The 27,120-nt window shown below is 37.0% G+C and overlaps 1 protein-coding gene across 1 annotated transcript; it reads right to left on the bottom strand.

Annotated features, from left to right (window-relative positions):
* Positions 1-1,254: 1,254 nt before the first annotated feature.
* LOC121731226 lies at positions 1,255-27,120 on the bottom strand. The gene is made up of 5 exons (XM_042120580.1): positions 27,085-27,120; positions 16,096-16,205; positions 6,126-6,280; positions 5,421-5,583; positions 1,255-1,656 (listed from the first exon to the last, which is right to left on the bottom strand). The coding sequence occupies exons 1-5, from the start codon at positions 27,118-27,120 to the stop codon at positions 1,506-1,508; spliced, it is 615 nt and encodes a 204-aa protein (XP_041976514.1). The 3' UTR covers positions 1,255-1,505.

The following is a 27,120-nucleotide window of genomic DNA, read 5'->3' as shown; positions in this document are numbered from 1 at the left end:
TACATTAATAAATTAACTAATTTGAGGCATATTTACGCAATTCAATAGACATCCAAAGCACAGTCGCTACATTGGACAACTACAGTGCGGATATCAAACCTGTGTACCACGTTTTTTGGTCGGGTTTTGTCAAGTCAACTTTAGTCGTGATCCTGTCGGCGAGGTTTGACATAACTCGACCAAATACGAGGGCAAATCTATGAATACATTTCTCTGAGTGTAATAGGCTACTTGACCTAATTTTTTTCTTCATGCTAATCGCTTCTTAATCATTCATTTTCACAAAAAAAAACTAATATTTTAATATTTTACACAGTAGAAACCCATAAAAATGTTGATTGAAAAATATGCCTTATATATGCCGCCGAAACACTGTCCGCCATAGTGTGACGTCATACTTTTTGTATTTTTAAACTCTTTTTATTGAACATTTTTAATGTGCTAAATGTACGTGTCTAAAAGTGCCCAAAAATTGTAAAATAATTAATTATGAAATTAGAAATAATCAAATAATTTTTAATGTTGAAAACTTTTGGCCATTTCATCAATAAATGGAGATAATATATAAAACTGATGTTTTATTTGAATTATTTAAGAAAATATATTTTAGAAATCTTTCTAGGCTTCTTCTGATTATTTATGTACAAATAAACTTACATATAACGAGCGCAATAAATAAAAGATATTAAATTAGAAGTCTGATGACGTCACATCCAAATCGGAAGTACCGCAAAAGCGTTTTCGTCAGTACAAATCCTATTTTCAAATCGACTTTATTTATCAATCATCAGCTTTTATTTGATGATAAGGGTGAAATACGGTTTCCTAGGCCAAGTTCTACTAGAAATATGCATTTGTTCAATGAAATTGAATATAGGTCAAGTAGTTAACGTCTTTACAGAATATTCAGAAGCTTTTTTACATAAGTTAATTAGCGGCTTTCACAAAAAGCTTCCTTCTGATTCTTCTAAGCTACATTTGATTACACTGTTACAACTTACAACAAAACTACACCTAACTATGCCTTGAAAAAGAAGGTGTAATTTTGCTGTGACAGTGTAATCAAATGGCAAAGCACATTTTACTAGTACGTTTGTTTTTATTACTTTTTAAAATTTGATCTAAGAGTCAGTCCACATGGCGCGTTACGTCAGCGTTGCGTCGACGCAGCGCTGCCGTTGCGTTGTCTTACATACAAATAACCAAGGTGTTCACACAGCGCGCTGCGTTGTCGCAACGCACACATGACGGACAGCAGCCCCCGAGACGAAGCGGGAGGGGGTATTGACGTTAAGACTGCTTCGTGATAACGCTGCGATAACGCAGCGCCCGTATGGCCGGCTATGCGTCAAACGGCAGCGCTGCGTCGACACAACGCTGACGCAACGCCCGTGTGGACACGCTCTAAGGACGTTGTTCGTTGACGTTCGAACTTTTTGAAAACAATTTAAAAAGTTCAAACGTCAAATGTGACATTTTAACTTTTTTGTTGTAACGTCAAAGCCCTACAGCGCGTCCTGCCGACACACGCAGCCAGACTCAACTAGCACGTAGTCCTGTCCGGTTAGTGTCACGGGCCCGAGGGGTAATACCAGGAACAGGTAAGGCACGTACGTCTGCGTACACGTGCCCCGGACCAGCGAGCATTCTGTGGACCTGAAATAATTAGAAATCAAAATTAAATCTGAGATAAAAATAAAGACTTCAAATTGTTCTATTTCTGAATTATTGAGACAATAATTATTGTTTTAGCGATTGTCCTACTTCTTGACTTATCATCGATCTGGAACTAGCATCAGAATCCCACAACACCACATTAGAAGCAAAAGTACCTACATAGTACAATGTATCTGGGTTGAATTAAAACAGTTGTACAATTGGAAAATGACGAATAAATATCTCAGAAACAGTCATATAATATCTACACAGACAGCTCAAATTAATATGAATTACACCCCAGGCGATATTTTCTGTATTAAGTATAATAAGTATATTATGCTCTCCATGTATTCTAAATATAAATATAGTCACACGACCGTACGCTCTCGCTGACGCACACGCACATACACTCAATGAGGGTGTTTCATATTCTATTTACCACCAGGTGCCGCTATGTAGCCTTAGGGTCTATCGTGTCAAATAGGCATAGTATTACATATTATGACAACGATAGACCCTGGCACGGGCGTAATAGCTTTGATAAGGGTGGGGTCCCTAACGTAAAAAAGCGACCAAGTGCGAGTTGGACTCGCCCATGAAGGGTTCTGCAGCAGCCTAAATACCTACTCTGCCTAAGGACAGTTTGATAATTATTATCTACACTACTATTATAAAGAGGAAAGATTTGATTTTTTGTTTGTTTGTTTGTTTGAGTCGAATAGGCTCCGAAACTACTGGACCGATTTGAAAAATTCTTTTACCATTGGAATCCTGCATTATTTCTGCTGAACATAGGCTAATTTTTATTTTGGAAAAATATAAGGTTCCGTAAGATATTTGGGATTTTCGGACGCAAGGTTTAAAAAATCAACCAGAAAAGTTACTTATTTTGCGTACGCTGCCTAAACTATAAAAGAAAGAGGCATAAAATGTTCAAAGTAATTATAGATCTTTTAAATATCTACAAAAAAGTCCGCGACACACTATACCTATCTATGTTGAGTGAGGCACAATAACCATTTTTTTATTAAAAAATCTAGAATTTTTTTTGGACTATATTTAAATGCGTTTATTTAAATCATGCTATTGACCCTTATCAAAATAAATTATTTCATCACTAAGTACAGTTAATGTAGATAATATTTGGTCTTTGAATGATTAAAATTGGACGTTTGGTTTTAATGTTATGGCGAAATTAAAATATTACGATTTCTGCTGCACGTTGCGAATTGGGCGTCAAGGCGCGATGCGCGGGTGTGCGTGCGGTAGGGGAGAGATTTAATTATCAGTGCCACAGACTCGCCCGGAGAGTCCACGTAAATATTACCTCGATCGTGGGAATCGCAGACACAATAGATTTTCAATAGTTATGCGACAGCCGGGTGCTGCTTTATTGATTTGATATAGACTATCGTGCTTCATTATTATAATCCTAATTTCAAAAAAGCTTTAAAAGTTATGACTACGAAAGTAATATTTTTAGAACTTTTTAAAATAAGTTTTGAATGACTATTATTTTTGATTGCTATTATAATTAATTAATTTCTTAAACTATAAATCTCCAATAGCGGCAGCCGGCTGCCAGCATAACAATTGAAGATCTATTGTGTCTGCGATACCCACGATGCCGATGCACGATGGAAGTATTAATGCATATTTTTTAATCCACACTATTTCTGCTGAATTCCATACTAATATTATAAATGCGAAAGTATCTCTGTCTGTCTGTCTGTCTGTCTTGCTTTCACGCCAAAACTACTGAACCGATTGCAATGAAATTTTGTACACAGTTATTCTAGAGTCTGAGAAAGGACATAGGCTACATTTTGATGTGGGAAAATATCTTATTTCCATGAAAATATCGATGAAAATGAATTCGCATTGCGCGTGGCCAGCGCTCATCCCGGGGTCCTGGGTTCGAGTCCCGCAGGCGGAACAAAAAGTTTTCAATGTTCCTGGGTCTTGGATGTGTATTAAAATAAAATTTCAAAAATCTTAAACATACTTATTTTATGTATAATATTATAAAAAATCCAGAAATATATCGATGCAATTTCTAATACGAACATTTTAGTTCTAATACGATTCAACAGATGGCGCTTTATTTTTTACTTTATTGTAACATAGAACTAATCATACTTATTAGTTACTATGTTTTTATTTATAGTTTTTAATACGTTAGAATATTATCTATACTAATATTATAAATGCGAAAGTATCTCTGTCTGTCTGTCTCGCTTTCACGCCAAAACTACTGAATCGATTGTAATGAAATGTTGTACATAGATAGTCTAAAGCCTGAGAAAGGACATAGGCTACTTTTAACTGGAAAAGGGGGTTGTAAGGGGGTGAAAATGCGTAAATTTGGTCAAATTAAGTTAGTTCCAAAAACTTAAAATAGATGGCACCAAGAGTCCCCTAGATCGCGCTATTGCTTGCTCATGCGTATTTCTATAAGAGGTGGTACCATGTCAAACTACTCTTTTCGATTCTTTCGATTGTTTTACACGTCATTAACTAAGAACTCACCTACCAACTTAGATTAGATATCAAATTCAAAAACAACAGCACCAAAACTACTGAACCGATTGTAATGAAATGTTGTACACAGATAGTCTAAAGCCTGAGAAAGGACATAAGCTACTTCTTACTGGAAAAAGGGGTTGTAAGGGGGTGTTTATGCGTAAATTTGTTCAAATTAAGTTAGTTCCAAAAACTGGAATAGATGGCGCCAAGAGTCGCCTAGATCGCGCTATCGCTTGCTCATATGTATTCCTATAAGAGGTGGTACCATGTTGAGTTATGTTTTCGATTCTTTCGATTGTTATACATGTTATTAAATAACTCACGTACCAACATAAAAATCAGAAACAACTGTCTACCAATAATAAATACTAAGGCCCGATTCGACCAAATATTGAAGTTACACGAGTATAACTATCATGAGAAAAATTTTACTCCTTTAATTTACTCTAGGGTATAATCGTTTGCATTTTACCAAGTTACTCAAAGAGTATGAAATAAAATGTCAATTATAGTTCACAATGACACCGACCGTGACAGTTGAACCCTGTTGTGCAACTATTCTCAGTTTAATATTTATTCCACCAAAATAGCCCGTTTAATTATTTACTCCCGTTACCTCATTCTTGGATTAGAAGTTGGAAAAACGCAAAACCAGCTTACTCTTAGATTAGGAGACAGTTATACTCGAGTAAAATTTTACTCCAGTTTGGTCGAATCCGCCCTAAATAGTTTAATGGCCTATGGGTATTGGCTATTGGGCAAAGCTAAAGTTGTGTAATGCATTATGCAGCTAAGTTGTGTAAAGCTAAATAAGCTTTAAAAGGTATAAAAAAGTTTAATTAAAAAAAAATCATATTATGTGCACACTACACGGCTGTTTTGGGTATTTTGATTGAAGGGGTACCAGGGTTTTAAAAAGCTTTTGACACCAATTTTATTGACACCGCGCGCTATAAACTGAAGTCCACGCGGACGAAGTCGCGGGCAACAGCTAGTTATATTGTAAATAGAAAAAAAAATACATGTACCTCTCCGATGAAAATCGGTGGATAGGTACCTACATAATATATTGTCGATTGGACAAGTAAGATAGAGAAGGATAGTAATGGACCCCCAGGATCCCCCCCCCCCCTTATATACGCCCATGGACCCTGGCTACATAACACCTGGTGGCAAATAGAATATCAAACACCCTCATTGTGACTTCGTCCGCGTCACAGTCTCAGTATACTCACTCGCACACCTCGAAGACGACCTGCTGCAGCAGATCGGGGAACTTCTGCACGATGGTGACGGGCTGGCCGCTGGTGAGTGACACGCCGTACATGGGCGCGGTCGTGTTGTACCGCGTGCGGCACAGCCGACCCCCGCCGCACGTGTCGGGGTTGGATGCGCGCGCTGGAATGGTACAATTTATGGAAGTGTGGTTAGAAGTTAGTAGGTTTAGTTGTGTAAAATGTGTACGTTCATGGCCTATGTTATTTGTTCGCGTTATGTTAAACTTAGCGCTCTTACAGACGAACGGCACTTGTAGTTGGCACGCGACACAGCAGTCGACGGCTGCCGTCGACTGCCGTCAACGTGTCTTCGAAGCCTTAGCAAAAACTGAACACCGCGACTAACATTAAATAGACAAAATTCAGTTTTTAATTTGTGCGTCATAAAGTTTCGAGCAGTCTAGGTTTATTGTAAAACATATTTCCGATAGCAAAATAAAGTAGTATTGCAGTTGACTGTAGGGCCAACAATTTCTACCAATCGCTATACTTACTCTCAAATCATCATCACCACCAAGTTACCAATCCTGTTCCCCATTATCATCACCCTCTCGGAGTATACAGTATGAGCATCCAGCTGCGCCCTCTTCGTGAACCCAGGGTCAAGGTTCGACTGTACTGCCCGCTATAGTATCTCATCAATCATCATCGTCACCAACTCACCAGTCCTATTCCCCGGCTTCATCACACCCTCGGAGTAGCCGGCGTGGGCGTCCAGCAGCGCCCTCCTCATGATCTGAGGGTCCAGGGTCCGTGCTGCGCGCCCCTGCCGCATCGACGCGCCCAGTCCGGTCTTGAGAGCTCGGTTCACTAGGTGCCTGAAATGTAGGTTTTAGGGCATTAGTAGTAGGGTAACAATAATACGTGTGGCACTCGGGAATTGCCGCGGTAAAGCTATTGCATATAGCATCAACTTAAGCAATTATAATTCGCATACGTCTAGTCGCACGAACACAAACACCGTGCTGAAGTCTGCCGAACTGAAGCGACGTTAAAAGATTTACTGCAAGGCCGCATCGCTATGCCTGTTGGAGTGGGGGGGGTGTTAGGTTTAGTTTTGTTACAGAATTTCTTAGTTCGGTGCCTGCGTTAAAAGCTGTGTAATAGCTTAATAATCAAAGCTTATCTTTTTGTAATACCCAAAATGTACTTATATAAAAATGTGTGACTAGTCTGGTGGTCGCAAGACGCAATGTCAAATATACAGACAAAATATCAAATTACAATGTGCAATGTAATCTGCAGAATAATCTATATAGCTCGAGTCTGATGAGTCCTTTGTTTTAGTCGTGACTCGTCTCACGTTCCACTTGATGGAATTATTTTGTGCCAAGTGTAAGATTATAGCAATGACTAAGAATATATTGTGGTATAATGGGAAATTTCTCACGAGTTGTAACGGGATGGCACGGTTAGAACTTTCATGTGAACGTCTTTATTTGGCGAATGATGTTATAGGTTATAGCAAAATTGTGAATAGTATTGTTTGCCTCAAAAAGTAGCTTATGTCCTGTTTATCAGTATTCAGCACCCGAAAGAATTGGTCCGAAAGATTGCTATTAAGCGGTAAACGCCGGTTACGCCCTTTTTAATGTTATTTGATTTTTGGCTTCTCTGAGTATTAGTATATCACCCCTATTTGTTTAATTTTTTTAATAACATTTTGGGTATAATAAATGACAAAAGCTTTGTTGAATGGAAAATTATCTTACGACTAAAACTGTATTCTTGCATTACTCTATGAAACATAACAAAAAAAGCCGGTGAAGATACGATACAGCTAAGTTTTCGCTGTAATATTCCCCAGAAGAAGTAATCGGCTAGTACGCTCGAAATCTAAAGCGAAAAATACGTCGTATTATGTTCTTACAGCCGTAAATCTCAAGCGGTTTGGTGTTTTTATAAAGTCAATAAACAATTTTACAATTACAACAATATCGCTCTTTAGTTGTATTATACATTTTTTCAATTATTTCAATAAATTATTACACTATTACAATAATATTGATATGGCTAAATAGGTAAAAAAATTAACTTTCATAAGACACTTCAAACACTTATTTTGGAAAAAAGCTACACTATCAACAAATTAGCTTATTTTGTCCCTCGTAAACAAAACTATTTTTGATATTACGCCTTTATTGCTCGGGGCTAAAATAATTAAAGAAATAACTTAAAATTTACAAAATAAAAGTGCACCGCGTATTATTTCTTTTATTACTTGTACTATTATCTATTCTGTGATTTTATTTAGACTTTTTAATTACAAAGTATATTCTGAAATTAAAATAACAATAGCCATATTAATAATTACCTGCTATCGCGAAAGAAAGAACAACAATCATTAGTCAATTCACGAAAATTCAACAATCATCTGAATAACTATCCGTTTCCAGTTTTATATTGAAACTATCCGAAGGAATCAAAGACTCTTCTAACAACAATCGCTCAGTCTTGTCCGAATCTCTCTCTTCTAGTGCAGTCTGTAATTCTTCTTCAGTCGATATGTGGTCATATTCATCTTTGGACATAAACGAAGCTAATCCCATCTTGGGTTTACAACCAAACACGGCTTCATTGGATGTCCTACATATCGCCTCGATGAAAGTGTTATTCAAGATATACTGCACATATTTCACGCCTTGGTGCCACTTCTGTGAGTTATTCACTTTAAGCCAATCACCCAAATGATGCAAAACGTCCTTGTTGGTTTGCCGCTTAAAATTCTGTGCCCCGTCTGCCACTGCACTCACGACCTTAATATCGGGGAATAGGGGGTACATTCGCCGGCAAATCTGGTTAGTAACGGAGATTCCGTTTTTAGATTGCAGAATATTCGGTGCGCCAAATGTGAGGAATATTTCCAAAAGGGTATCGACACACTCGTCGATTTTCGTACTTTTTATGGGTTTCAAGTGAATGTACCGAGTGACGAGGTCTCGGTATATCAATAAATGTTTGTAGGGCTCATCTTTTGTCGTGACATCGATAATATCGAACTGTCCTCTCGAAAACAACTCCGGGTAAACCTTTCTATCGCTGTCGCTTTCTTGGTCATCCGAATCGCACTCAGTTTTGCTATTTCCTAAAGGATCCACCGTTTTAGGTTTCTTTCCCCTCGTCGAACTGCAACCCTCGGCCTCGTCTTCGTCGGCCGCGCTTCGTCGTATCGCAGATCGTTTCGGCTTGTCCTTGCACCCTTGGCACATGGACAAGTATAATGTCACCAGTTTCGACGTCACGTTTTTGTAAATCGGCTTAATCGCAATCATCATTCTACTCCTACCTCCGTGGTTCAGCTTCAGGTGGTAGCTATGTATGACGTCATACAACTCCTCCATTCGCAGGAATATCTGTTGCGTCTTTTGACCGGTCAACTTCGCCATAGCCAGCCGTTCGCCGTCGGGGGTCTGTATGATATCATACCTCTTCACCAGTCTGTAGTCACGAGGGAGTTTTTTCGTCTTCTCCTTCGCTTCTTTCACGTCTTGAACCAGTCTGGAGTATTTGCTAGCGGTGAATATGAACGCGTTCGGCGCCACGGTTTCATCGTTCAACGCTTCGTTCACTCGCTGGTAAAACTCGTCTCGATCGACGTCGGCCATTGCTGTACAATTCAACCGGTAAATTCTCGGATTTTATAGCGTATTCTCGGTAATTTCAATACTTGAACACTGATAATAAAATGTTTATATCCATACGAACTCGCTTTTGTATAAGTAAGGTCTCTTTTGTTGTTATTTAGCACTTAAACTGTAGTTATTACGCACAATACCATTATTACTCACAATCGCGTCGAATCACGAATGTCCATGACCGGTTACGTAGCGCGCCGGTCTCGGGCGAAGATAGCCGACGCTTGCCGAGCATCTACGCGGCCTAATCGTAACGAGTGCGAAAGAGATAGTTATCTATCTATTCGTCTCATATTATGTAACGTAGCCCGTTGTCAATGGGATAATGGGTGATTGTGGTAAGACCGCGCTTTTTCGTGTATTTTTATGCGCATTCGTTAGAATAATCGTAATTCGTAATATTATTAATAATAATAATATTTAATAATAATAATATTTTTAATAATAATAATATTATTAATAATAATAATATTTAGGATGATCTTTTCGAATTCTGTTGCTAAAATTATACTGTTATGCTGTATACAATTGTAATAAAATGAAAAGATTAATAATATAATATAATAATATGGGAGTTAGGACGCGGACGTGGTGATCTTTAGAATATCTTTGGTATTTTTTATTTATTTATCTAAATTCTAAAAGAAAATAAGTATAGTTTTATCTCAAAAATGGCATACATTATTATTTATTAATTATTATAATAACTGATGGTCTAGCATGCATTAAACATTTTGTTGTTTTAACAACAGGTAAAAGATTTATGTCATGGGTTAACGTATAAAAGATTTTTTTTATTTTATTAAATGATGGGCAAACGAGCAAACGGGTCACCTGATGGTAAGCAACTACCGTCGCCCATGGACACTCGCAACATCAGAAGAGCTGCGTTGCCGGCCTTTTAAGAGGGAATACGCTCTTTTCTTGAAGGTTTGCAGGTCGTATAGGTCCGGAAATACTGCTGGTGACAGTTCGTTCCAGAGTTTTACAGTACGCGGCAGAAAGTTACGCGAAAAACGCACTGTGGAAGACTGCCACTCATCAAGGTGATGAGGATGGTATGTTTTTCGCGTGGGACGATAGCGAAAAGTTGCAGATGGTATGATTCCGAACAATTCCTCAGAGCATCTGATACAACCGATAATACAACCGATAGAGGATGCAGAGTGAAGCTACATCTCGGCGTAATTCCAAGGGGTCCAAGCTGTTTGAAACACTATGGCAGTCAACAATTCGAGCGGCCCTTCGTTGGATACGATCCAGAGGGAGCAGTTGGTATTTTGGCGCCCCTGCCCAGAGATGAGAACAATATTCCATATGAGGCCGAACCTGCGCCTTGTAGAGTTGTAGGCGTTGGTCCGGACCATAGTTGCAAAACTTCTGAAAAATTCCGAATAATTCCGGAATACTTCTGGGAAAGTTTCTTTAAATTTGAATTATTCAAAATGAATTTTATAAAAAAAAATAAGTAATATGAATTTTTATTTATGCTGAAAAATCGTATTTTGCATCAATCATCGATCGCCGCCGCGCATAGAGCGTCGCCCGCCGGCCGCTATCACCGCTTCGCACGCGCCGACTGCCAACTGCCAAGGCGAAATATTCGACGGAAACATTCGATTGCGGGGTACGAATCTTTCCGCGGGGTGAGGGAAAACTTCTCCGGGGAGCATCTCCCTTCCGCACCGCCGTCGCCCGCTCGTACGGGCGAGCGAGTCGTGTGAGCGGGCGACGGCGGCGCGGAAGGGAGATGCTCCCCGGAGAAGTTTTCCCTCACCCCGCGGAAAGATTCGTACCCCGCAATCGAATGTTTCCGTCGAATATTTCGCCGGAATAATTTAATGGAAATATACGTGTTTGTTTGTGGTTTGTGGTGGTTGAGTGAATTATTTGTTCAGTGGCACATTACGTTCTTAAGTAAAATATAAATTGTTTATCTATACCTACTTCTAGGTTTAATATTATAAATGCGAAAGTGCGTCTGTTTGCCTGTCTGTCTGTTACCTCTTCACGCTCGAACCGCTGAACTGATTTTGCTGAAAATTGACATGGAAATACTTTGAGTTCCGAGAAAGGACATAGAATAGTTTTTATCCCGGAAAAATGTACGGTTCCCGCGCGATAAACGAATTTTGGCGCAACGGAGTTGCGGGCGTCATCTAGTTTTATTATAAATTAGTAATGGCCAATGGGATCGAGGATCTATACTTACCTACTTATTACTTATATCCATACTAATATATCCTATTGTAAGTAAATCAGAATAAAAACCATAAAAAATAAACGAACTCATATGATTAGGTATTATCAAAGAAAAGTAACAAGCCGTTACCAGCCGCTATTTATCGCTAGTAATGATAATAAGCCAAAAAAGCCGTTTCTCGCCGCTTGGCTAATAATGTTAGTAACCGGCATCACATATTCTTAGATACACAACTAAAGATAAATAGTTTACAGCTTCCAAGCGCAATTTTCCTCGTTTTTTTTGACAGTTGAAATATTCCCAAAGTTTCGGAATATTTCGGAATACTTCCGAAGTATTCGACGGGAATAATTCGGAATCTTTCCCGCCAGCATCTATAGTCCGGACTGAAGTACTGTCTCGCTCTGTTTAGAACACCAAGCTTCTTTGAGGCTAATTTGGCCTTACCCTCAAGATGACTTCGCTCGATATGTTGACGCCAAGTATCTCAATGCTAGGGGAGATGGTTAAAGATGTGCCCTCGAAACGAGGATATACGACCATTGGTGACTTTTTAGTGGTGAACGCTCAGACGTCTTGGCGGGGTAGATGTAAGTACTAATTTCAAAGTTATCTTGTAAAATGTGGCACGATTGAAGAGCTAGTAGAAACAATGTCTGTCGCACTAAGATATAAGTTACTACGTAGTACTTATATCTCAACTCAATGGTCTGTCGTTGAACTTTGACAGACAAACTCCCACGACAGGTACAGTTACGTCTTACATACTCCGAGCTACAGATAACAGACCTTTATTTAGCTCTACCATGACTTTAAAGTTGCTTTCCATCAGGTGACCCGTTTGCTCGTTTGCCCCCTTATTACATAAAAAAAGCTATAGTATTTATCGATATTCGATACCGACTACATAAACTTTTAGTATTTATGGCAAATTTTACAGCGCCTCTAGCGGTCACTTGCGGAACTAAAATCGCCATCCATACTAATATTATAAATGCGAAAGTATCTCTGTCTGTCTGTCTGTCTGTCTGTCTGTCTGTCTGTCTGTCTGTCTTGCTTTCACGCCAAAACTACTGAACCGATTGCAATGAAATTTTGTATACAGTTATTCTAGAGTCTGAGAAAGGACATAGGCTACATTTTGATGTGGGAAAATATCTTATTTCCATGAAAATTTCGATGAAAATGAATTCGCATTGCGCGTGGCCAGCGCTCATCCCGGGCGTCCTGGGTTCGAGTCCCGCAGGCGGAACAAAAAGTTTTCAATTTTCCTGGGTCTTGGATGTGTATTAAAATAAAATTTAAAAAATCTTAAACATATTTTATGTATAATATTATAAAAAATCCAGAAATATATCGATGGAATGAACATTTTAGTTCTAATACGATTCAACAGATGGCGTTTTATTTTTTACTTTATTGTAACATAGAACTAATCATACTTATTAGTTAGTATGTTTTTGTTTATAGTTTTTAATACGTTAGAATATGATGTTTAATCCATACTAATATTATAAATGCGAAAGTATCTCTGTCTGTCTGTCTGTCTGTCTTGCTTTCACGCCAAAACTACTGAACCGATTGCAATGAAATTTTTTATACAGTTATTCTAGAGTCTGAGAAAGGACATAGGCTACATTTTGATGTGGGAAAATATATTATTTCCATGAAAATTTCGATGAAAATGAATTTGCATTGCGCGTGGCCAGCGCTCATCCCGGGGGTCCTGGGTTCGAGTCCCGCAGGCGGAACAAAAAGCTTTCAATTTTCCTGGGTCTTGGATGTGTATTAAAATAAAATTTCAAAAATCTTAAACATATTAATTTATGTATAATATTATAAAAAATCCAGAAATATATCGATGGAATGAACATTTTAGTTCTAATACGATTCAACAGATGGCGTTTTATTTTTTACTTTATTGTAACATAGAACTAATCATACTTATTAGTTAGTATGTTTTTGTTTATAGTTTTTAATACGTTAGAATATTATCTATACTAATATTATAAATGCGAAAGTATCTCTGTCTGTCTGTCTGTCTGTCTCGCTTTCACGCCAAAACTACTGAACCGATAGTAATGAAATTTTGTACACATGCCTGAGAAAGGACATAGGCTACTTTTTAACTGGAAAAAGGGGTTTTAAGGGGGTGAAAATGCGTAAATTTGGTCAAATTAACTTAGTTCCAAAAACTTAAAACAGATGGCGCCAAGAGTCCCCTAGATCGCGCTATTGCTTGCTCATACGTATTTCTATAAGAGGTGGTACCATATTGAGCTAGATCTTTCGATTCTTTCGATTGTTATACACGTTATTAACTAATAACTCACCTACCAACTTAGACATCAAATTCAAAAACAACAGCGCCAAAACTACTGAACCGATTGTAATGAAATTTTGTACACAGATAGTCTAAAGCTTGAGAAAGGACATAGGCTACTTTTTAACTGGAAAAAGGGGTTGTAAGGGGGTGAAAATGCGTAAATTTGGTTAAATTAACTTAGTTCCAAAAAACTCAAAACAGATGGCGCCAAGAGTCCCCTAGATCGCGCTATTGCTTGCTCATGCGTATTTCTATAAGAGGTGGTACCATGTTGAGGTAGGTTTTACGATTCTTTCGATTGTTATACACGTTAATATTAACTAACTAGCTGTTGCCCGCGACTTCGTCCGCGTGGACTTTAGTTTATAGCGCGCGGTGTCAACAAAATTTGTGTCAAATTTAAAAACTTTTTAAAACCCTGGTAAGTGGTACCCCTCTTAGGGCCGCGTTACACCGGAATGGCAGCGCTGAAAGTGCTCGCCTCGCCGCTGCCATTCCGGTGTAGCGCGGCCCTTAATTAATCAAAATACCCAAAAACAGCTGTGCAGTGTGCACATAATCTATACTAATATTATAAATGCGAAAGTATCTTTGTCTGTCTGTCTGTCTGTCTGTCAGTCTCGCTTTCACGCCAAACGCCAAAAGTATCTCTGTCTGTCTGTCTGTCTGTCAGTCTCGCTTTCACGCCAAACGCCAAAACTACCGAACCGATGGTAATGAAATTTTGTATACAGATAGTCTAAAGCCTGAGAAAGGACATAGGCTACTTTTTTTACTGGAAAAAAGGGTTGTAAGGGGGTGAAAATGCGTAAATTTGTTCAAATTAAGTTAGTTCCAACAATTCATAATAGATGGCGCCGTGCGTCTTCTACATCGCGCTGACGCTTGCTCAAAAGTCTTCCTATAAGACGTGGTATCATCTTACATTTAAGTTTCGATTTTTTTCGATTGTTATATCTATTCTACGGTATTAAATAACTCAGTACTTTATCTGTGCAGTGACGTAACCTTAAATCTATCAATGATAAATAGTGTATGGGTAAAGTTGTGTAATCGGAGGGCTAAATAAGCTTTAAAATTTGGCATAAAATATAAAGTTTAATATAAAAAAATGAAATACTTATTGTGTGCACACTGCACAGCTGTATTGATTTAAGGGGTACCAGGGTTTTTTTATAAAAGCTTTTGACACCAATTTTGTTGACATCGCGCGCTATAAAGTACTATAAACTGAAGTCCACGCGGACGAAGTCGCGGGCAACAGCTAGTACTAGATATGTACGTAGTCGGTATCCAGTATCGACAAAAACTATAGCTTTAAACTGATGGTAGAGTTACTTAGTTGTGATATCATGACATCAAAATATGATTAGCAAAATCACGTCGATAGTGATTATAGTTTAGCTAAGTATAGTAATAAAATTCGGCAACTACCGAAAGACTAGACAAAGTTTATGTAAGTATATTAAATTGTTCCAACTAATTCATAAAAGTAAACGGAAAATATAAAACTAGCTTCTATTTTTTATAAGCGGAAAAGCAGAGTTTGTTGACTTAGCTGCTCTTTTTATTATTATAGGTACCAACCTACCCACCAGGGTAGGTTATTTACTATTAACTATATGTAAGTATAGGCCCAGCGAATTGATAAACTGAGATATAATAAGCCTAGCATGATGTTGCTCTGATTATAAAGCCGCTATATGAGATATTATCAGGAAATATAGCAATTAACGAACTCGTTTTATTTACATTATAATATTCGATAAAACACGAATAAAATGACATTTTCTATAAATGATTCCTAGCTAGATCGATTTATCGCCCCCGAAACCCCCTATACATATACTAAATTTCATGAAAATCGTTGGAGCCGATTCCGAGATTCCAATTATATAATTTATATACATATATACTAGAATTGCTCGTTTAAAGATATTAGATAATAATGAAGTTAGCTAAACATTATGAATTATCTACAATCCATGCTATTATGTGTCTGCCAATCTGTCAAATTGTGTGTTGGTTTTGAAGATACTTTGAGTCCCGGACCCCGGTAACATAGGATATTATTATAGTTTTTATCGCAAACAAAACGCAATAAACGAATGTATACACAACTAAGTTGCAACTTGCAACTGGTATTGTCTTTTTACCACGCTGCTGGATGAAAACTCTTACCTAGGGTTAGCTAGAGCTCCGCAAAGCCTTTATAGGGGCTCCGCGAGCGATATAATAATATGAATAATTTTTACTATTAATAATATATAATATGAATAAACTCGTGGGCGCTGGTAGAGCGCCCTGGGCGAAATTTCTTCGGTGCCCAACCTGCTGGTAATGCAAGAAAAAGCGGCCCCCTTTTTTTGCTTTCGGCGCCCCTTTTTATCCCCTTGGGCGGTCGCCTAGCGTCGCCCTCCCCACTAACGCCGCTACTGCGTGGAGTCCTAGGGTATTCTTGGCCCTTACCGTGGGTAGGGCGCTCCATCGGGCCCGGGACATTCGGAGCCCTGCAGGGCGTCGCCCCATGTGTACTTCAGCCGCGGCCCGCACTCTCCCACCACATAGCACACGATCGCCTGGAATATATACACATATTTATTAGAATGACGTCAGAAGGATAGCTTAAAAATCCATACTAATAATATAAATGCGAAAGTGTCTTTTTACGCCGATTTGGCTGGGATATATTATTATAAGTTAGACGTTCCGCGCAGCTTCGCCCTGTAATTTAGGAATTTCACGGAAACCGTACATTTTTCCGCGAAAAATAACATAAAAATTGCTCCAGTAGTTCTTAAGATAATAAGCAATTTCAAATAATTTCCCCTCGATTTTTCCACATTTTCCTCTATTTCTTAGCTCCTATATTTAGTCTTGGCGTGATAAAATATAGCCTAAGATAGCCTTCCTCGATAAATGGGCTATCTAACACTGAAAGAATTTTACAAATCTGACCAGTAGTTCCTGAGATTAGCGCGTTCAAACAAACAAACAAACTCTTCCGCTTTATAATATTAGTACCCGTAGACTTTGAGTCCCGGGAAAATAAACAGTTCCCACCATGGGCGTACCGAGGGGGGGGGGGGGGGCAGGGGGGACAGATGCCCCCCCCCCCCTGGAACATGTTGACGTCCCTACTAAGTATATTATCTAGTACTTTTAAATATATAAAAATTAAAAATTAAGAAAACGAATTTTACCATTTGTTTGCAATACAATATTTAATTACAACTAAAAATATTAATTTTTTTATTCTTTATAAACACCTAGCTTATGAAAAATCTGATTTGCCCCCCCCCCCCTGGCCCAGAACCTGGGTACGCCCATGGTTCCCACGCAGTAAACTACTTTTGGCGCAATGGAGTTGCGAGCGTCATCTAATACTGTATTATAAAAAAATATCAGCCTATCAACCGGTAATCAACCGGAGAGTTAAGACGATAATATTCTCCCGTCATTTCTGACAAATCACAAAACTGATGTCACATTTAGCAATTCCTCGCAATCAATTCAGCAAATGAATTGTCAAAACTGTCAAACTGACGAATATCAAATTAGTGCGAATTACTAGATATGAATTGCAAGCAGAGTGACCACTTTGCGAGCCCCGCTGAACTGATGTCAGAATCCAGATGGAGCACACAACCACGTGTAACCCTACACTAAAAATTAAATTCGGCCAAAAGTCATACGAGGAGGTATGTAGCTCAAGTTAGATTTCCAATATAATAGTGGGGTAAGACTAGACTTATGGTTCATAAAATAATATTATGTAGCGGTGCTTGTCGCGCATATATTTGCATTCTGATTAAAGCAGCTAGTAGCTGCTACACATACGTTTTCGGAAAGAAGTTAAAACAGCCATTTGATGTTAACACTGCTGCTTTCTTTGACATTTTGCACAAGAGCTGCGCCTGCGGAGCGAGGTGCCCGCGACGCCGCTCTACGTGCCGCGCCTGCACACCTTGAGAGTGGAGCGTCTGCACTCTCGCCACAAAGTGAATTTCAGCTCCTTTGTGGTGAGAGTGCCGACTCAAGTTTTATCCATCTTCGAGGTGGAGGAGTTGAGTTCTGGCCCGCCGGTGTAGTTTACCGGAGGTTCCGGGGGAGGCTCCCGAATGAAGCGCGCATCACGTCGCCGAAAGAATTTTAACGTGATAAAGTGTAGTGTGATTGTGTGTGTGAATGTGTAAATAATATAATATATTAGGATAAAATTGTTCGGCGTGCATCTGTTGTCTGATTGCCATAACACAAGTTTTTACTTAGCATGGGATTAGATGACATGATGTACGCTACCTTGCTTTTATACTATTGTATATTAAAGTATGCTTAAAGAATTTGAATTTGAATTTACAGTGTTCCTATCGCAAATAAAACCTTTTGTAAACACACACTATGAAATTATCTGGCAAGTTAATTTCTGCTTACGCTGACTTACGGCTTCATGCTTACTTGCTTATCCGCTAGATAGTATCTAATTAAGTCTATCTATCTTAATCTTATATAGATTCACGATAAACCTAAATAGTAAATAGTTTAATAAAGTCGTGTCTATGGCTGTTCGTCGTGACTGCGGTATGTGGGTTGACTCCGTAACCCCAAAACACACTTCCTACCACTTTCATTGTGGTCCTTCGTGACCTCAATGATATTAAAGATGGCCGCGACTTTGGCGAGAATTGTATTAGGGCGAAAATAACCTGTGTTAATTTAGGAATTTGAATAAAGAATAAAATATAAGTACCACCTAGTTATATAGAAGTAAAGCTCTGAATTAAGAGGATTCCACACCGCCCTTTTTTCTATACAAACGTTGTCCCCTGTTTCCTCCCTGGATAATGCTAGTAGAGTTATAATTTTTTTCCTGAATATCTACGGCCACTAATACAATGTCCCTATGTTTTCTTTTTTTCATAATTTAATTATTAAATAAGATATGAACGTTCAAAAACCCAAAAAATGGCCAAATTTTCCACTGTGTTCAAAAGTCCAGAAAACAGATTTGGCTAGATTATACAAAAAAAGCAAAACATAGGAACACAGCTCAAGCCTTTCTTTAATCTTTAGTGAAAAAAGTACTTAAATCGGTTAAGTTTTGGCCTGAGGTAAGGGAGACAGCTATAGATATTACACGTACTTTTTTTTCATTTCTCTAGCCCCTGTTGTATCCTCTTAATGAGTTTACAAGTCTTTGCTTCCTCGGTTTGGCCCGCGGATAAAAAGTAGGAAAAATGTATAATATTATCGGTATAAAAAGTAAAATTTATAATGATAAAAATCCTAAACTACTAGGATAGCAAATCAAAATTTCATTAAAATTCGTTAAGCCATACATAAGAAAAAACCACAATTTGCTACCATAAACACTGAGACCTTAAACAAAACCTAGACTCCATGAATCATTCTGCAAAAAGAATTAAAACTTAGGAAAGGTTTTCGACAAAAAAGGTACCGTAGTGTTTAAAAAGACGTGTTTGTGTTTTCGAATTTGTATTTCCGAATTCCAACATCATACTTTCACTTTTTTCTTGAATGTAGAGTTTAAAGTTAATGTATTTACACAGCTAATAAAACATAATAACTAATAAGCATATAATATATAATAACACAAAGAGTTTAATAACCCTGTTCAGCATTTAATTATAAACTAGCTATTTGACCGAGCCTTGCTCGGTATTCGATGACAATGACATTCCTAGCTAGATCGATTTATCGCCCCCGAAACCCCCTATATACTAAATTTTAGGAAAATCGTTGGTGCCGATTCCGAGATTCCAATTATGTATATATATATATATATATATATATATATATATATATATATATATATATATATATATATACAAGAATTGCTCGTTTAAAGATATAAGATAAACGTGAACTTAACAAAAGATTAAAGAATAGTAAAACTCACTTTTAATTCTGACTTCTGAGTTGCTTGACTCCTAAATCCTAATCCAGTACATACATAATATTATTATTATTAAATAAAATATTAGGTAAATGGGACACTTTGCGAGAGATATTACTTTAAAGAATTTAAACGTTAGCGAAAATCACAAACTAATGTCAGTTTTAAAATAATATATTATCTAATCCATCGATAGTCGATACTTACTAATAATATTAAAAATGCGAGCGTCTTCACGCTCAAACCACTAAACCGATTTTGCTGAAATTTGGTATGGAGATACTTTGAGTCCTGGGACATAAGACACTTTTATACCGAAAATATGTACGGTTCCCGCGCGATAAACGTATATTTTAATTTGAATCATTTTTATACCATATTAGCTATTTGCTGTATGTAGATGAGGTATTTGCTGTCTTTTATACATAGTTTAGTCTCCATATTAATTAACTTTGAAGCCGGTAATAGCCAGTATTTTCCAGTCTCTCTTATTAGTTATCATTATCAAAACATAATATCGTAACTTATGAGTGTCACTGGTAAAAATGGAATGTTTTTATTAACGTCGCATTGCATTGATAATAATAATCTATAACATAATATCAGCCTCTACATTGACTCTACCATAATAATATATTGTATGACACCTGCAAAATTGCGTTAAAATGCGTTAATCGCGCGGGAACCGTACATTTTTCCGGGATATAGTGTATCCTATGTTTTTTTTTCAGGGACTTAAAGTATCTTCATACCCAATTTCAGCAAAATCGGTTCAGCGGTTTAAGCGTGAAGAGGTAACATACAGACAGACACACTTTCGCATTTATAATATTAGTATTGATAAGTATTATTATAGAAAAGTAGATAAAATTACTTATATTGGAAAGCAATATAGGAAAAGATCTCTAATACGTTTATAATAGTGTTTCCTAGAACATAATAGTGCAAAAAGATATCGGGAAAGACGTGGGTCCAATCGCTAAGAGCAAGAAAGTGGCGTCAGATTGCACGTGTGTCATTGACCTCACACTTGTAAATCGGTGTCAGGTGTCAAGAGTCAAGACTCAAGTGTGACTCGGATGGTCTCGGTCAGCTGTCATTTTCATATTTGACTTACACGTCTTAAGCCCGTCACAGACTTAGCTATAATATATATTAATATATTAATTTATAGGTCGGCATATTAATATATATTTTCTATACTAATTTCGCGTGACCACACACTCAGCTATAATATATATTTATGTGGCATGTGGATTTACTATAGAAAATATGTCTAGCTATAAATATATTAATATATATTATAGCTTAAGTCTGTGACGGGCTTTATCAGCCCTGAAGTAGGGGTCTTTTGACTACTCTTTAGTCTTTTTAACCCCCGACCAAAAAGAGGGGTTTTATAAGTTTGACGTGTCTGTCTGTCTGTGTCCGTGGCGTCGTGGCATCCAAACGGGTGGATCGATTTTGATCTAGTTTTTTTTTTGTTTGAAAGCTGACATGATCGAGAGTGTTCATGGCTATAGTTCCTCATCATCAGCCTGCTCAGTGCTGGAAAATCGCGGTTTACCTGGTTTGTGAAAGGCCGTTAACTACAATCGTTTGATGGGTTTTATATTTGCATTCTAGATTGTGAGTTTGTGACATTTATGAATAAATACACATCAATGGAAAGCTGACTTAGTGCTGCAGCTGGTGCAGCATCACCTGGTAATCAATAGGATACCCAACTCCTTACCAACATAGAGCAGAGGTTTCGTGTTTGGGCTCATTTTAATTGCGACAACCAGTAAGGCGTAGATAAATAAATATTTACATTCTGCTGCTGCAGCATCACCTGGATTATATAGAAGCCGAGCTCGGTATGAACCCAAAATGGAGGTTTCATCTTTGAGCTCATATTTACGGCCTCATCCAAGAGGACATTCATAGAATATGTTATTCATTGGGATATATCATAATTATAATCCCATGTTGATAGCAATTATTCTGCACTATAACCAAAACAAGTTTAATAACCTCCTCCATTTTGGAAGTCGGTTAAAAAGCATAAAATATTACTTTACACTTAGGAATCATTTTAACTTAAAGTCAGTAACAGTCAGTAAATATTATTTGATATTTCATTCCTTTTTAAAGCTGTTTTTTTTTAATTTCTTAATTCATACGTCTGTCAATACAATACCGCATAGACACTAATTTTTGTCACTTGCTGCCGCAAACCACAATAGACATCGCAAGTGCATACAGGGTGTAACAAAAGTCAAAACTAAGTGTACTAAGTATTATACTTAAAGGTGTGTATGCATTCTTTATTAAACACTGTGAAAGTTGCAGCGCTGAAATAGCATATTTTTTTTGCGATTTGTACGGCCAATCGCCAAAAAAGTGTGTACACACACTTTTTGGCGATTGGCCGTTTTTACCTCCACCGCTGGACACAATAGCACAGAATACGTATTAGCTTAACAAACAATAGTGACAAGCTGCAGATAAGTGAAAAAACTGCCAGTCAGAATGGTGAGATGGGTAACATGGAAAGGGGGCGATAGACGTGCGAGTAAGTACGCGGACTTATAGCTCGACGATCTTAATCGCCTGTGTGTCAGAAAAGAGCCGCGAGCCGCGAGCCTGGGGGCGTGGTAATCCAGTGTGAGCGATTCTCGTGTGTCAACGACGCGAGCCGAGTAAGTTCGCGAAATTAAAACCCGCGTACCGTACTTTAAGAGGGCGACTAACCCCAAAAATCAAACATCGTCCTTCTCTCTTCACACTCACGCCCTTCTTTCATACGCCAGGTGAAAAAGAACGACGCGGATTCATCGCCAAATTAGTTTTTTCTCAATAACTCGATAAATATACAACATTTTAAAAATCCGCTAGGTCGATCTCTCAATGATAGAATTTTATACAATGTGTTAAAATATTAACTTAGTTCAATGCACGGTTATGGCAATAAATGAAAAAATCGTGAAAATGCATCTTTGTGATTTTTTTCTATCGAGAAAATTTTAAGATATCGTGTTTTTGCTCAGATCGAATTCTCAGAAATATAATGTAGCATCTAATTTTAGAAAATGAAAAAATTCGGGCCTTATTTTCAAGTATAAAATATATGAATTATAAAAACGACACTTTAGGCTTAGTCGCCCCCTTAAGTTCGTACGTCTATCAGGAACTTAAAACGTCAAAAAATCAGGATTATTGTGGTGGACTGGAGCTCCGTTAGGTAAATTATTCTAGATATAGATAGCAATAAGGATTGTATTTTTAAGCTCGCTTCACTTCAACTTTTAATTAGGCTGCATAATATAATTACGTCAATGTGGTATCTACATAAGTACACAATGTTTAGATTTTTGTCATTGGCAAAGTACACCCCGTGTAAGTGCCGAAAACCCCAAAAAACATCTAGATTATAAAGTTTTTTATCTAGATTAACTTTTTGTCGACACAATTTTTTGTTGCATGTGGCCAAAAGTAATTGACATTCGGGCCAAGTTTAAACCTGTTTCGATTTTTATCTTAACACTTTTGAAAGCCGGTTAAAAAGTAACTAGTAAGTTAAAAAATGACCTATTTGGTAGTGAGTCTAATCCACTTTCGGAATTTCGATGACAATATCTCAGTAAGATTACTAAGGTGTCATCGAAAATCCGAATTATATTCTGTATATAATATTCTCTATGCATATTGCATAGAGAATCTTAGGCCCATTCGGATTTTATTAAATATTTTAATAGTAAGTAACGAAACCTTGACTGACTTAAAGATTATTATAATATTATATCATACAGAAAAACGACGCGAGCCCTCACAAAGCTCGGCTTTTAGCTAGCTTTATTTCAGATATTAAGTATGTATAAATTTATAACATAATATAGTTTAAACTTTTACTCAAATAAAATTATTGTAATTTACTATACGAAATAAAGCTAAACCCTTGAAGAAAGATTTCTGTTTATAGTCAGCATCATTTACGGGACACAAAATACAATACACATAAAATTTTAAGGGAATATTATTAAAACACATCCACACTGATACAGTATTAAGTTTTTGTCGCTTGTTAGATAAGGGCAAAACATTGTAAAGCTATTATTTGGAATGCACCTGACTCTAACTTGACTACATACTTAAACCTAGATCTCAAAATTTGTAAGGTCTAGAAAACTAATTTTTTTACACAAGTAACTTCAGTTCATGAAGATTAATTAATACTCAAGACGAAAATAAAACACGATTACTGAAAAAATGCTCGTAGTTTTATTTTTACAAAAAATCTAGCTTTTAGAGTCAATTGTACATCACAAACTATCAGGATTTCCTCAACTCTACATTTTCTCTTACGGCAGAATTGCTATCGGGTAACTCAACATTTTCATAACCTTAACTGATTTCTGTGACTCCTGTCGACTGAGTAACGAAAAATTTGGTACTTTTTCTCTATTCTTATCCTAGTATGTGAAGTGTGCACTGTGCAATTTATACCGCTTGTGCAAAAGCACATTGCACATAATATAAGATTCAGTCGTTTTGTGTTTGTGTCATAAGTGATAAGGGATTTGATTACATAAAAGTATTTAATTGTCAACGTAATAAGTGAAATGTAGTGAAAGTGTCCCTAGTTGCTTACATATTGCTGCTCTACTTAGCTTGCTTGACGCTGCTTCTGTGCAGATATCCCACTTCCCACTGCTGGGCTAAGGCCTGCCCCAAAGTCTTCTAGTTCTCTCTATCCAACGCAGCCGTAGGCCAACCTGGCTCGTAGGTTTCTAACTCATCGCACCATCTTTTTCGAGGCCGGCCACGGCGGTGTCGTCCATCATTTGGTACCCATGAGCACCTCAGTCCCTAATTAATTACAATATAATAATGGCTCCCACACCGATTTCGGTGACGGTGGCCGGTTTCATTGAAACCAGGCCAGCTACGCAGGAGTAAATTTATAGTGCCCAAGTGGGTGCGCAGTACACAAGAGCACTCTCTATTCCTTTACTCTCATAACCCAGTGGGACGGAAGACCGACACGACTGGCGAGAGATCAGGCGCAGGACCGACTTTTTACATTTTACTTGTCAGACAGTCAGGTGATCAGCCTACATTGTCCTTACCAAACTTGGAAATAACATGCTTTTTTCAAACAAAAAGTGAAGCCGGATATGCGTAAGAAGTAAGGCGTAGTTTCGTTGCACGTGTGCGTGAGATGTTGAGTGCTGTAAGGGGCGTAGTGGACTCGCAGTCTGTTACATATATTTGGTAGGAGGTAGGTTATCCAACCCTTTGCTTTTGTAACTTACCGAAAAGGAGGTTACATGTTCGTCTGTTTGTATTTTTTTATATGTTCAACGACCACTCTACCGATTGTGGACCAATTTTCAAAATGTTTACGTTGATATAATATAAGGTATTAAGTATTAAACTATTATCCGAATTTGATATCATATGCAGAAAAGTGGTGACCAGCCCAGAAAATTTCTGAGATTCTTGATAGAGAACTTACGCTTAAGTTAGCTGGCACCGACATCAAAAGAATGAAGATTGAGTTAAAAAATAGTTGAGGCTTAGTCAAATTCTGAAAAAGGCACTAATAAAGAATAAGAATTATTTCATTCTTTTAAGATAATTGTGATGTGTGCGTTGCAATAATGCTACGCATACATCCTTCGATCACATATATATAAACATGTGATCGAAACATAAATTACAGAAATCGATAGGAAATAATAGTTTGAGCAGTAGTTCAAAACAGTTTAGTCTGTAATAGACAACTCCACATTTTCCTAATCTTAAGCTCATCCTTTTCTATTAACCTCTACAATAGCTCGACTAGGTAAATTTATTTGATTTACAGGTAAATTTATATTATTTTATAAATTAATAACTAACATATTTTAATTCCTACAAATGGTAATAATAATAATTAACAAAACCCTCCTTATGTTATAGCTTGTATAATATTTGTGCGCAGTTAAGAAACATCAAACTCTACAAAGCCTGCATATAATTTAGCTTTACCCTTTATCATTTTCTTTATGATCAAAATATTATGTTCTTTATCAATGTGTATAAACGGCTTATTAGATGCTAGACCAATTTTTCTTTAAGAAATTTAACTTTACCTCCAAAATTTTAAAGACTACCAACAAAACAAAATCTAATCTTTTTTTTCCTTAAAAAAAAACAATTCCAGGAAAAAATACCTATTATAGGTATAGCAAAACTTCCAAGGGTTTTGTAGGTTCCCAATGAAGAAACAACGTACGTTAAGAAAACAAAGCAATGGGAAACGTGTAGGAAACGTAGGTCAGCAACCTGCCAGCAACACGTTAGTACAACATAACAGTAAACTTAGATAACATTACCCGCAGATTCAAACCTTTTTACCTATCTCCCTCAACGGTACGCTCCGAATGCATAGACAATGACTCAGTCGACCATTAAAGCTCGTAAAATTATGCCTCCATATTTTATGTATCGAACGTTCGAACGCGCGAAGACGATAACTTTTTTTTCTTGTTTGATTCTAGGATTTTGCGTTCAGACTGTTGTTATTTCTCAAGGTTTAATTTGTTTTTTTTTTTGTTTTGTTTTGATCTACGCTTTTGCATTAAGATTTTTAGAATGATTATTATCATTTAAATTTAGATTTATTTGCAAAATTAAATAGATTTGACAAAGTTGTTACATTTTTAGTGCAGCGCTTTCATTCTACAATTAAGTACTTACTTGGTATTCTGAATTAAAGTTTAATTCGTGATGTAAGTAATTTATTCGCGATTTATAATATTCCTTTTTGATTGACACTGTTACTAAATAATAACGCAAGAAATAGCACGAGTTAAACAATTTCTATTCCACTCCCTGACAATTTCCTTAAACAATATCGTCGATAAACCAAAAAATTGTCTTCATTTTGTTTTTTTTTCCTCAAAATTGGCGATTTTCTTTAAATTTTATTTTAGATTTGGCTGAATCTTATCATTGTCTATCTCCTATGATAAGTGTTGTAATATTTTAAAACCCTAAAACTTCCTATGAGGAAATCGTTTAACAATATTTTTGGGAGGACTTGAATTTCGAATGCGGAAGTGGCTCTACTTTTTTACAAAAAGAAAGTCACACACTTATAACTAGGTGATAAGGTGAATCATGAGCCTGTTCGGGTCATAAACACTTTAAAATTCACTTGTTAAACGTATATAAATTTAGATTTCTATCAAGAATTGTTTTAAAGTTACCAATTGAAGATTTTTTTAATTGTTGAAAAGGACCGTAAATTTTGAATTCCTGGTACCTAATTTTATGCGTTGTGCTGCAAATTTTTATTTCGTTGTATTTTGAGTTAAATTTCCTAATAATAATTGCAATATTAATTGCAGTTAGGTGGTTTTTTACTACCTATATTAGTAGGTACATATTATGGAACAGTCAGAAATTGGGCCTCAAGCGCAATTGTTTTTTTAACCCTAAAATTTGTGGTGTTTTCCGAATTACCTGTAATAAAACAAGAAAACTACAGCTAGAATTAAACAATAGCTCACCGCATAGATGTACAGGGATAAACTTGTTTTGCACAT

Source organism: Aricia agestis, chromosome 10 (genome assembly GCF_905147365.1).
Source record: "Aricia agestis chromosome 10, ilAriAges1.1, whole genome shotgun sequence".
In the NCBI taxonomy this organism is placed as follows: domain Eukaryota; kingdom Metazoa; phylum Arthropoda; class Insecta; order Lepidoptera; family Lycaenidae; genus Aricia; species Aricia agestis.
The sequence above is the reverse complement of the archived record's forward strand: the minus strand, read 5'-3'. Positions and strand labels throughout refer to the sequence as shown.